Consider the following 13,808-nt stretch of genomic DNA (forward strand, 5'->3'; position numbering starts at 1 on the left):
TTTGCACTGCTCCAGAGACAACCACCTGAGGCCTAAGGAGGGGAAAGGCGAAGGGCAGCGAGCGGGCAGGGGGGGAGGAGAGGAGGCGGTGAGAGCGGTCGGCGACTGCAGCTCGAGGTGCAAAGCTGAATCGCATGCAAGGAGCCTACGTCGCTTGCAAACCGAAGTAGCTTTGCAAACGGGAGTCCGAACGACCGCCCGGCGCCGGGAGCCCGGAGCCCGGCGCCGCGGGCAACAACGCTGACTTGGGCTTTCGGGGCGCTCGCTCTCCGAATGCGGGGTTCCCGCCCCCGGCGGGTCGCGGCCAGGGGCCTTCCACCGCCCTCCGCCCGGAAGCCCCGGCTCCGAGGGTCGTTGGGGAAGAGCCGGGAGGCGGGAACCTGAGCGCCGGCCGCGGGGGCCGCCGAGAGCGGGGCGCCCCCCGCCCCCCGCCCGCAGCCCGCAGCCCGCGGCCCCGCCGAGCCCAGCCGAGCCGAGCGGAGCGCGCCCCCCGCGCCGCCCCCGGCCGCCCCCGCCTCGTCCCTCGGGCCTCGGAAGTGACGCAGCGCGCCCCGCCCCCGCCGCCAGATCGGCTGCTGCTGCCGCGGCGGGCGGACCTGCAGGAGGCGGCGGCGGCCTCGGCCGAGAGAAGATGGCGGACGGCGTGGACCACATAGACATCTACGCGGATGTGGGCGAGGAGTTCAACCAGGTGGGTGAGGCCCGGGCCCGCGGCGCTGCGGGCCGGACGCCGCCGCCCCCGCCGCGGGGCCCCGCCGCGGCTGCAGCCCGTGCGCCCCCCGGCCGCCGAGGCCGCGCCGGCCGCCCCCGCAGCCCCCGCCGCGGCGCCCCCCGGCCCTCGCCCCTCGCCCCGCCGCGTCGTTGCGGGGCCGCGGGGCCGCGGGGCCGGGGGGCCGGGGGCCCGGAGCGCGGAGGCGGCCGCGTGCAGCCGCCGCTCCCCCGCCCTCCCCATTGTTGGCGGCGGCCGGCGGGCGCTTCCCGCCGCGCTAGGCCGCGTGTGCGCCGCGGGGAGAACGGGCCGCCGCGGGGCCGGGGGCGCAGCCCGGCGGGGCGCGCGCCGGCCGCCGCGTCCTCCCCGGCCCTCGCCTCGGCCCGGGCTCCCGTTCCTCCCGCCGCGCCCCCCTGCGCCCCCGGCCGCCTCATGGAAGGCCGCGCTCACGGCCCTTTGTATCCCGCGCGCCCCGCTTCCTGGGCCCCGCCGCCGCCGCCGCCACCGGCTTTCGGCGCCCTCCCCGCCCCCCGCCGCCTCCCGCTCTCCGAGGGCGGCCCGGGCGCCGGCACGCTCGCAACAAGTCCTCTCAGACTCGGGCGTGTGCGAGTCGGCGCGGCCGCCTCCAGCCCCGGGGGTCGCGGCCCTCGCGGCGAAGACACCTGTGGAGAGGGGTGGCCGCGGCCTGAGGGAGGACCTGCAGGCGAGCTGCTCCGAGGGGCCGGCGGGGGGCGGGGGGGGGGATCGGGAAGCATTGAAAACAAAAATTCAAAGAAAAAAAAAAAGAAAATTAAAAAAAAAAAAAAAAAGGCTGGTGGCTCTCTCCGCGGGAGATCAGGATGACAATAAAGGACGTTGCCCCGAAATCCTTTGTAGCTGACCCTAAAGGGTTTGCAAACTAGACCTGATTTCCAGAAGCGAATGCGAGACGCCCTCCGAGGGGCTCTGCCTCAGGTCGGAGAAGGTGAAGAGGGAAGGTCCGCCCCGGGGGCTCGAACACCCGCCGCGGAGCTGGGCGGCCCCGCCGAAGGTCTCGCTGCTGCGACGGGAGTGGCGTGGAAGCCAAGCCCGCTGTCTCCATCCTAGAAACACAATTTTTTTAGAATTAAATGGTGCCTGACGACAGTGCACCGAAAAGTTTATTTTTTTTTATATATTCTAGGTCTGTAAGAGAAGCTTATGAATATAGTTCTGGTTAATGTGTTTTTTTGTTTGTTTGTTTTGGTGAGGGGGGGGTTTCCACCCCCTGCCCTCCGTCCCATTCAGGACTTTTATTTGTCTCTAGGGCCTCAAGATTTTAAAAAGAAAAGAAAAAATAGGGAAAGCTAGAAATCCTTAACTGTTCTCGTTTTCAGGAATGACTCTGTGCCCCTCCCCCCTCCTCCCCCGGGGGTGAAAAGAAAGATATTTCCCAATTAACTTGAAACGGTTGTTACTCCGTCGCAGGCTGGGTATTGTAATCAAACGTTAAGCTTTAAAGAGTCTTAACGTCTTGTTACCGCGTTTATATTTTGGCTACGTGATGCCTGAGTTGTGTCGATGACAAGTTAGAAAATGGTCTTGGGCTCTACAATCAGATTCTACTGCTTTTGAAGGTTCAGTAGACAAAGACCTCTAGGAATTTTTTTTTTTTTTTTAAATCAAATGGGTATAACATTCCATCCAAAAGAGGGCCAATACCGGAAAGTAGAGGAGCAATTAAACGTTCTAGGCGGCCTTCATTAGCTTTTCTTAGGAGGTAATACATTTGCTTTGCCTTTTTTAGTTTGATGAAAGAAGAATTTGGGTACAGTTTTAGAAATTGAGCGTTCTTCGGGACCTTTTCATGAAAGATGTTCCCATACTTAATTTGGGATGTCCATTTCTCTAATACATATCACTGGAAAGCAGTGATGCTTACTTTCTCCCTGTGCGGTAACTAGTGCTAATGGAGCAGGACAGGAGATTAAAATTTTGTGGCCCTGATGATGAGCTATTTTGTAGGGTTCTCTTAAAAACGTAGCTATTTGTTGACTTGAACTTACAGCATTTTATCTCACACACAGTTGTAGAATTTTACCAGTAACGTCTTCATACTTTTGAACAGATAAATGGGATTAAATAGAGGCTTTGTTTTTGTTATTATTTTGCATATTTTCAGTCTTCGTAATCTGCTTGCTGTCGTAATTCTTATACAAAACATGGCCCCGAAAGGATAGTTGGCCGTTTTCAAGGTTCATCCTCTTTTTTAAAAAGTTACTGTCACAGAAATATTTTTCCAAAATTTGATCAGAGTTAGAGGCAACTACAGAATTACTACTTACTGATTGATTTAATTTTCCCTTTATTGTGAGCTGGTGCTCTTACTCCTACTGGTTGCTGTAGGAAACTATGACTCTTAACTGTCGTTAAGTAAACTGTTTTACTAAGTATAACCAACCTTGACTTATTTTGGCTTCTAAACTGCTGTAAACCTTCAAAAAAAAAAAAAAAAGTCCTTTTTCACTGTGAGCTGCAGTTTTAATTACATTCGTATACTTTGACATTCTCTGTAGACTGTATTTTCCATTTTGTTTTATTTTAAATGGTATTTTATGAAGCTTTTTCTTCAGGTGTGTATTTTGGTTAAGCACAGTATAAACCTGTTTCAAAATGTATGAGACCGTCAACTGTCTTAGAAGAAATTTTCATTTGGGGGTGGGGTGAGATTAAGTTTAGTGAAACTATAGAGTTTCGTTCTTCACCAGATGGAATTGAAGAATGGAGAATAAGGTTGAAGAAAGGGAGAAAGCATAAGAGATTTGGCTATTCTTCATGGGTGCTCTTTAGTTTTTAAATTGAAGGTCTTTGGATGTAACCAAAGAGAACAGTTAGTTGCTCCAGTGGAAGGAGAATTTGAACTACTTCCAAACCTCTACATTACTTGAACTTGGAGTTGAGAAGAAAGCAGTTCTGTTTCAGCCTCTATAGTATGTGTCAGTCCAGTTTGAACTGGGATTTGTACTCTAATGTGGTAGTTACTAGCCTAATATTTAATAATTACAGACTTTTATTTTGACTAAGACTAAAAAATTTTTTTTAAAGCTCAGTTGTTCAAAATACATTTCTTGAGTATGCGTGATATGCCAACAAGGAGAGATACAAAGTTCGGATAGTCTACTCTGACAATGCACTGTAGTGTGGATGAGAAGCCTCTACTTAATTGTAACACTGATAGGTCATGTGTTTATAACACTCCTTTATGTTTTTTATTGATGGGGAAATTCAATTCTAGGAACCTTAGGAAAGTTTACACTGTATACATTGAACTGTATATTTTGCTTGTTTGGAGATCAAAAGCTCTTAATATAGAATTTAGTTATTGATTCGTCTGGTATTAGGTCACTGGTAGCTGTGCTGATTTAGTAATTTGATGACTTTTAAAATGAAAATGTGTATAGTTTGTGGCTGGGAAAAAGTTCACTTAGAAGTTAGAGACCCAGACATCCTCATAAGTCAACTTGCCTTTATTTCATGAATCACTATACTTTATATTTAATCATTATGTATCTACTCTAGCCAGTCGTCTAGCCAATTCTGGAAAATATTGTACAAGTGTTACTGAAACCTTATTTCTGATAAATTTATGTTTTTTTTTTGTAATTTTTTTTTTTATTTATTTATGATAGGCACATAGAGAGAGAGAGGCAGAGACACAGGCAGAGGGAGAAGCAGGCTCCATGCACCGGGAGCCCGATGTGGGATTCGATCCCGGGTCTCCAGGATCGCGCCCTGGGCCAAAGGCAGGTGCCAAACCGCTGTGCCACCCAGGGATCCCTAAATTTATGTTTAATAGAAAATCTTGAGATAAGGCTGTAAAGTTGGAAAAAAAAAAAAAAAAGGCTGTAAAGTTGAGAATAAGGTAGGTAGAGATTGAGTCAGAAACTTTGGTAAAAATATTAAGTGGATCTGGAACTCTTCCCACTCAGTTTTATGATTTATGAGCGTAGTTTATTCAACTGCCTGTGAATTGTCCACTTTGTGGTTCGTGTAGCATATTTTTAGTATCACATTGGCTTCTTTACATTAGTTGACCTTTTCACAGGGATTACAAACTAATTTTCAAATCTACTAGAACATAAGTAGATACAAAAAATGGTATTTTTCTATAAAGATAAATATGAATTAGATGATCTACTGGATTTTGCACGCTAGTATTTCTCTTCCTCGGTATAGAATACGTTTTGTAAATGCAAAATGTAAACCTCCCCCCTTTATATTTCTCCAAATGGAAATGGCTGTTAAATTCCTCTTTTTTTTTCACCTCATTCTTCCTTCATTTCTTTCTTTTCTTTTTCTTCTTCTCTTTCTCCTCCTTCAGTAGAGGGGCTTTGAAACCAGTGGCTCTTGCTGTACCGTTACTAGTACTCATATAATGCAAGAATACTGTTATTTAGGATCACCCAAAGCCATGTTGGGTGTGTCAGGGAGAACACAGAGTGTAGTACAGTTATTCCATGGTCAGCCCAGTAAGGGTATACAGAATGTATACACAGGATGTCTGATACTAAGATTTTATGGGACATGATTAAGGAAAATATGCCTAAAAATAAGTCCTTGGAGGAAAGTCTTTTCTCTGATGTGGCAGCAGCTACTTGTATATCATGTAGAACATAATCTTGAAGGGTAAAATCTTGAAAGGATGCCTTGTTGTTAGAGCGATTGTAGTGATTTAGAGTGTAAGGAATGAAAAGTACTACTGGCTTTTTTTTTTTTTTTTAACCCTGAGAACTGCTTTTTATTGGAAGTTATATATAATGTGCAGCTCTATCAGTAGGTTAGTTACTATGAAAAATAGATAGCTGGACCGGGCAGCATTTGTCATCTAAAATATTTACAGGGACAATAATTGATTTTTGTTTTGTTATCGAATGCCATTAAAATTTTCTAAAGATAATAATTGAAAAGATTTTTCCATAATAGAACTTGACACTGTTGACCATTTCTCTTTGACAAAGTAGAAGCTATTGTTTTGTTCAGTAATTGGACATTCAGAGGTCACATTCCTTGTATATGACCTATGATACATATTTTGCATAATTTCAGAGTATGTGTGTTTCCCTCCTTTTTAAAGTGGGAACAGAAAGTAGAGGAGTCCTGTATCTCTCTCTCTTTTTTTTTTAATGTGAAGGATAGATGTGATATGCTGAAGCTGAAAAGAAAGATTACTGATATTTCAAGAGTATGTACTTTGAGTTGCATTTTTAGTAATGGCAGCAAATGTATTCAGATTCATTAATATTTTTTCACCACATCCAAATGCATACCGTTGGGGCTAGAAGTACAGGCTGTGGCCTTGGAACAGAGTGAAGCTAACTAGTCCACATGGATATCAAACCCCAGGACCATGGTCTCAATTAGCATCATACTTCAACCAATTGGAAGCAGTCCAACTACCAGACAAAATGGCTGATCCTAAATATTGGTAGAATCATATCAATACAGAAAATTGGTTGGTGTCAACATAGGAATTCGTGGACGGACAAAAATAGTAAGTGATTATGATTCACCAGGTTAGTGTAGCTGCATTTATGCCTATAAATTATTGTCTATTTACGTAAACATTTTCCTAGATTTACAAGTAATGAAAAATGTGTTAACCTGTTACATGAAAGTGTAAATTTAAATAACCCTTGCTTCTTTTTTACTCTCCCTCAGATCATGTATTGTGACTATAGTCTGCTGAGGAGGAGGGAAACACAACTCCCTTTGAATAATAATAGTAGTAGTAGTAGTAGTAGTAGTAGTAGTAGTAGTAGTAGTAATTGCAGTTGATGTACAGAACTAGCTTGCAAGAGCTTAAAGTGTCCACTACCCCTTGTGGGAATCTTTTTAGTATCTTAAGTGTATGGCACCACTGTTGCAGTCATGCCACCTGAAGCTTTAGCTACACTGAAACTTCGTAACAAAACTCCTTTTCCTTTTAATTTTTTTTTAAATTTTTATTTATTTATGATAGTCACAGAGAGAGGGAGGGAGAGACACAGGCAGAGGGAGAAGCAGGCTCCATGCACTGGGAGCCCGACGTGGGATTTGATCCCGGGTCTCCAGGATTGTGCCCTGGGCCAAAGGCAGGCGCCAAACCGCTGCGCCACCCAGGGATCCCTCCTTTTAATTTTTACTGTCACTGCAATTTGAGCATGCTACTTTAACAAAAACTCAGTTCTAGAAGATTATTTTGATGTTGCTGTACAAACAAAATAAAATCCAGGCATAATTTTGTCACTTGTCTTATTTCTGCCCATTGCTAAAGATGGCTTTGTTCTATGACTTACCTAGACATCTTGGATTCCTTATTAGATAATAAGCCTTACAGACCTTCTGCCTCATAACAAAATGTTATGTAAAGATGGTGTTATATAATTAGTAAATTGGTTAATTAACTCAGTTATGCAGAAGATTACCTGAAAATGACTTTGTAAATTTCAGATTCCTTTGGCTGTGTGTATAATTGGTATTTCCCTTTTTAGGTTTTTATCTTTTGAAAAAAAATTCTTAACTCTGCCCTTCTTCTGGATAACAAAACAATAGCTGTGTTCTCCTGGGGCCTGTAATAATATTTTTGTTGATCTCTTTATAGTCATGTTACAAATGCTTTCCTTGCATCATTTCTCTATCTTTGTAAGAGTCCTTAAAACTATTGGAACTTATAGCTCTCCTTATGTGCCATTTATATGGTAATTTGTCTTTAATAAATTCTGTTATTGAGGGGTTATAAGCTATATCCAAATTCTCAAGTTTGTTGTTTCGTAATTGTAATTGCTTCTCTTTTATTGTCTCAAATACTCTACCTCATAAGGAAAATGAAATAATTCACATTTATTTAGATACTTAGTGATGGAAAGAAAGGAAGATAAAAGTACTTCCTCTTCTGGCTAGTGAAGCCTGTGGCCCTTACTAAGGGCAGTTTAAATGAAGGGCAGTATTATTTCTGTCTTGCCAATGTCTGCATTTTGTTTTTCTTTAATTATTGATGCTAGAACCCTCCTTTTTAAATTTTTCTCCTGTGTACATTTCTATTTTTTGCTTTCCTTCTTTTCCTGCTCACCATTCAGGCATGTAAGTGGCATCCACTAGCATTTTTTAATTCTGCTGGTGACACTCAGTGGAAGAGCTTTACTAAATTCTTGTTCATACCACTGTTCTCTTGCAAATTGACTAGGTATCTCTTGCTAAATTGACTAGAAAACTAATAAGTCGGGTAAGCATTAATTCTTTGTTGACTAAGAATAATGAAACTATTGCTAGATACTAATTTGGATAGTTTAATTCATTTATTGTTTTTCTTTTCCTTGTTCATTTATTATGACATTTGGAATTATTTATGTACTCCGATTTCTTCACCCCTTTCCTTTGGCTTAGCTCATGGTGCTTTTTTCTAAAACTAATACCTTTCACAGAGTTGGACAACAAGATCCTGAACACCATAGAAAATAATAGTTGTATTTTTCTGCAGTTAAATATTAAAGATTTATAATGACTCTTGAGTTTTTTTGCTATTTTCTGTCCTTTTTTTTTTGAAGCCCATCTATTTGTATTCATGTATTATTACTTCTACTTTAAGAGCATTGTACTTCCAAGAAAAATTTTATATTATTATTTTGTTTCCACATCATTCTTTTTACCAAGAAACATTATTTCCTATAATATATATAAATGGGAAAATAGGATTTACTGTTTAGAAATTCACTTTATAGGTACCACTCAAGAATACATATATGGTGTAAAGTAAGAGAAGATTTATACTGAGATCTTTGGGGCTTTATCTTCTACCAGATTTTTAAAACAAAATAGTTGAATGAATTTATATTCAAATCTATTTAGTGGTTGTCTGACTGTTGTATAATTTAGAGTATTATTTCTGTGCCTCAGGAAGCTGAATATGGTGGGCATGATCAGATAGATTTGTATGATGATGTCATCTCTCCATCTGCAAATAATGGAGATGCCCCAGAAGACCGTGATTACATGGACACTCTCCCACCAACTGTTGGTGATGATGTGGGTAAAGGAGCAGCACCAAATGTTGTCTATACATATACTGGAAAGAGAATTGCATTGTATATTGGAAATCTAACATGGGTAAGTAAACTTTCAACATATGAATTAAATTATTAGTAGTTGGTTTTGAACTGATCAAGTAGTTAATTTTTTTGTTTTATAAAATAAAAATTTGAAGATTTGTTCTGTATGCTTGTTTATGCAATGAAGAGAAAAATTCAAGTATGTTTAAACATTATAAATTCCAAATCTAGTTTTGAATTTTGTGGTCATTCAGCTTGTTTAGGTAGAGATTCCAGTTAAATAATATTTTGAGTTTAAATTAGATATCCTTTTTACTTTAGTACTTCTACATGTCCGCTATCCTAGTTTGACGCAGAAAAATACATGAGGTCTGAAACCAGAATTCAGAATAAATAATATGGCCTGGGAATTTTTTTTTTTTTTTTTTTAAGATTTTGTTTGTTTATTTGACACGAGTGAGGAGGGGCAAAAGGAGAGGGAGAAGCAAACTCTGCTAAGCAGAGAGCCTGACACTCAGCTTGATCTGGGATTTGAGGATCATGACCTGAACTGAAGGCAGATGCTTAACCGACAGAGCCACCCAGGTGTCGCTGACCTGGGATTTTTTAAAGTTTTAATGATTAGGGCTCCTGGCTGGCTCAGTCTGGAAGAATTGTGACTCTTTTTTTTTTTTTTTTCTTTTTTTAAGATTTACTTATTTATTTATTCATGATAGACCTAGAGAGAGAGAGAGAGAGAGAGAGGCGCAGAGACACAGGCAGAGGGAGAAGCAGGCTCCATGCTGGGAGCCTGACGCGGTACTCGGTCCCGGGACTCCAGGATCATGCCCTGGGCCAAAGGCAGGCGCTGAACCGCTGAGCCACCCAGGGATCCCCAGAACTGTGACTCTTGATCTTGGGGTTGTGAGTTTTAGCCCCATGTTGGGTGTGTACTTAAAAAATAAAATCTTTAAAAAAGTAAGTTTTCATTAACTAATTTATATTACAAACTTGAACTTCATTTCTGCTTTTAAATTTGAAATCTCATTTATGGAACTACTGCTGTATACATTGTATTTTAATTTGGGTTTTTTATGAGACTGAGATTATTGATTGGGAATTTTATTAACTGGGTGTTCAGTGTATATTATTTTATTAGTATAACTCCTAAATATTCATTGAAATGGTCCTATAGAGTCTACATCTCTACTCAAAAACATTTATTTATTTATTTATTTTTAAGATTTTTATTTATTTATTCATGAGAGACAGAGAGAGAGAGGCAGAAACACAGGCAGAGGGAGAAGCAGGCTCCATTCGGGGAGCCCAACCCAGGACTCGATCCCGGGTCCTGGATCACGCCCTGGGTTGAAGGCGGCGCTAAACTGCTGAGCCACCCAGGCTGCCCTCAGAAACGTTTAGTACATACATTTGAAAGTTTAAAAATTGTCTAGAAATCAAAATTTGTCACTCGTCTTCCTTAGCAGCATTTTATTTTAAAATGTTCACAGTTTTAAAAAACTAACTACATCCCCAACCACTCAGTCTGAGCAGTTTTATAATACTGGAGACAGTGTAAGGGTAGTTGTGAGGAGTGCAATTCCTAAATAAGACTCTGGATCTTAGTTCTTCTATGTATTGTTTTTGTGATCTTGGACAAGCTTTTTAACTTCTCCATTGCACCATATATGAAATGGGAATAATAATAGGACGTATAATACTGTTTTAAGCATTAAATATTTGATATAAAGTACATGATAGGTACTCAGTGCATGTTAGTGGTTTTCGGTTTCTTTTTTATCTTCTACTCAAACATAAGGTGGAATTTATTTCCCTAAATAATTTGCTTTAAGGAGAGAAATGATAAGTGAGATTGGTTTTATTAAAAATTTAACATTGTAGCAGTTTAGTTGGGAGAGACCAGAAATTCTTTGAGTTAAAAAAAAAAATCTCTTATCTCTAAGGATATATACCTTCTAATTTCTGAAACTCTCATCAAGGGATGAAGTTAGGTCTTCAGGTGCTTTTATGCCATTTAAAAATTAAAGACTAGGGATGCTTGGGTGATTCAGCAGTTAAGTGGCTGCCTTCTGCTCAGGGCGTGATCCTGGAGTTCCGTGATCAAGTCCTGGGGTCCCTGCATGGAGCCTGCCTCTCTCTCTCTCTCTCTCTCATGAATAAATAAATAAAATCTTTAAAGAAAAAAAAAAAGACTAATTGGCAGTATCTCTAGTTAAATTTGCACTGAGCATTGACTGTCTCCTGTTTGTTTGAGTTTACCCTTAAAAACTAAATTGGAACAGTAAAAATCTAGGATGTTTTGATAGTTAATGAGGAGGAAATGTTTTACAGTGGACAACAGATGAAGACTTAACTGAAGCAGTTCATTCTTTGGGAGTGAATGATATTTTGGAGATAAAATTTTTTGAAAATCGGGCAAATGGCCAGTCAAAGGGGTAAGAATTTTAATTTCATTTTTTCCTTAATATGTAGCTAATGATTATAATTTTGAGAGCAACTGTTCCTAATACTAACTATACATATGCTTTATTCACATTGGCAGAAGGTTCTTGGGCAGAGATACGGGCACTTGCCCTAACTTACTAAAACTAGTGAAGCTAGGAGTGTAGACTGATTAGGCCTATTTAATTTTTCTGTTCCTCCCGCTGTGGTTGAAATGATTATTGAAATGACAGTTTGAAGAAGCATTATTCTCCTGTGATTAGGGATGGGCAAAGATGGGCAACTGGAGAATAATGTAGCATGAATGTTTGGTTTAATTTTTTTTAACTGTTAAATTATATAAATGAGATAGGATCATTAATAGCAACATTTTAAATACAGACACCCAGAAACAGGAATATAAAAAGCCACAAGCTCACTGTCTATACACAGTCACTCTTAATATTTAGTGACTATACTTTAAGGTTTTTTCCTCGTGCTTCTATTGTATTTTAAGTGCAAAAAAATTGAGAACAGGATTACAATTCACATGTTTTAGGACATGAGTAAAAACATATTTACCCATAAATACCACATCCTCTCTAATGTCTTAATTCTTTCCATCTTAGCTTATATGCTGCAGTAATTTATTTTACCATTCTTATTTTTGGTCATTTGGGATTTCAGGCTGCCAATTATAAATAATGTTACAGCAGGCATCACTTTATATAAACCTTGAGGTGCAGATTTTGGATTTTTAAAATAAATTGCTAGATGCAAAATGATATAGAATATGCCTTAATATGCTTGTTTAATGTTGTTCAGTGTATTAGTGTATGTTAAGAATATTTTTGAAATATATTTGGAATCCAACCACTTCTCAAGAACTTCACTTCTCTTTTACCTGGTCTGAGCCACTGTTATCTCTTACTTGAACTTTGTAATAGCCTACCTGGTGTTCTTGCTTTCACCCTAAATCCCCTACAGCTTATGTTACTACACAGTGTAAACATTGGAAAAAAGTGACATCAATATTTGTCTGCTCAGATCTTCTTCTGTTGGGCTCCTATCACTTAGAGTAAAAGCCAGAATCTTACTGTGGCCTACAAGGCACTTTGTGATCTGTTCCCTACCACCTGTCTGACCTTATATACTACCACTCTTCGCCTTCCTTATACTGTTTCAGCCACATTTATCTCTACTGTTCCTCAAACACATTCCCTACCTGGGATTTTTATGCTAGTAGTTTCTTATTCTTAGTTTGTTCTTCCTCCCAAATATCCACATGGATCTCTTTCAATTCATTCAGGACTCTTGAAAGAGTTCTCTTTTCTCATCCATCATCCTATGCAAAATATTACCTTCTACTCCTTTCACTGTTTCCTTTCTTTTTTCTTTATTATAGTATTTTTTACTTACTGTCTTCTCTCCATTAGGTTGTAAGCTCCATGAGAGGAAGGATTTTGTTTTGTTCACTCTTGCGTCCCTAACCCTGGATTATGTCTGGCATGTAGGTGGTGGTGGTCACTAAATATTTGTTAATTTAATGAATTCATTAGGTTGTGTCTAAGTGTTGTGACCCAAGATAATCTTCTGTCACACACCAGAATTTTTCATTGACTAGAATAAGGGATCTAGTTAAGGGACCATTTTGAACATTGGAGAGAAGTTTTAAGCTCCTAAGAGCCTCTCTGAGAATAATCTAGAATATCCTATAACTGTATGAAATTGATAGTCATTCCTTTCTTTTCTTGTTTTTATACTTTTTCCACTTTTTAAAATTTATTTTTCGTAATTGAGATACATATAATCACATCCATAAAATTGACCTTTTATTTTTATTTTTTAAATTGTCCTTTTATTAAAAATGTTCAGTCTGATGGCTTTTGATATATTATCACTAATTCCAGGACATTTCATCACCCCCAGAAGAAATCCCATACCTGTTAAACAATTGATCTCTGTGGATTTGCTTATTCTGAACATTTCATAAAAATAAAATCATACAGTATGTGGTCCTTTGTGACTGACTTCTTTCACATAGCATAGTGTTTTCAAGATTCAGCCATTTTGTAGCATGTGTCATACTTAATTCTTTTTATAGATGAATACTGTTCCATTATATGGAAGTACCACATTTTTATTCCATCATTTGTTGGACATTAGGGTTGTTTTCCACTTTTGCTATTATGAATAATGCCCCATGACTATTCTTGTACCAGTTTTGTGTGCCCATATATTCAGTTCCATAATGTAGGTAGGTATACACACACACACACACACAATAGTGGAATTATTGGATTATATGTTAATTCTATATTTAATCTTTGAAGGAACTACTAGATGATTTGTCAAAGTAACTGCACCATTTTACATTCCCATCAGCAGTGTATGAAATTTTCAATTTCTCCACATCCTCACCAAAACTTTCCATCTTTTTGATTATAGTCATCCTAGTGGGTGTGAAACAGTATCTCATTATAGTTTTGATTTACGTTGCCCTGTTAGTGATGTTGAGCATCTTTTTACAGTGGCATTATTCATAATAACCAAGAAATGGAAACAACCCAAATGTCCGTCAACTGATGAATGGATTTTTTTATGAATGGATTTTTTTAAATGTGCTGTATTCATAT

At 40.2% G+C, this 13,808-nt stretch overlaps 1 protein-coding gene across 5 annotated transcripts in view; it reads left to right on the plus strand.

Moving 5' to 3' along the window:
* Positions 1 to 13,808, plus strand: part of CPSF6 (cleavage and polyadenylation specific factor 6) — a 36,132-nt gene that overhangs the window by 2,146 nt on the left and 20,178 nt on the right. For 3 of the 5 annotated variants that reach the window (XM_025476635.3, XM_025476636.3, XM_025476637.3), the window contains exons 1-3: positions 535 to 691; positions 8,600 to 8,809; positions 11,083 to 11,186. In XM_025476635.3, the coding sequence (XP_025332420.1) occupies positions 632 to 691; positions 8,600 to 8,809; positions 11,083 to 11,186 (374 nt within the window). In that variant the 5' untranslated portion in view covers positions 535 to 631. Of the gene's footprint in view, positions 1 to 534; positions 692 to 8,599; positions 8,810 to 11,082; positions 11,187 to 13,808 lie in introns of those variants that run through there. The other 2 variants (XM_025476638.3, XM_035721719.2) reach the window with 2 other exon arrangements.

This window comes from Canis lupus, chromosome 10 (assembly GCF_003254725.2).
Source record: "Canis lupus dingo isolate Sandy chromosome 10, ASM325472v2, whole genome shotgun sequence".
NCBI lineage: Eukaryota > Metazoa > Chordata > Mammalia > Carnivora > Canidae > Canis > Canis lupus.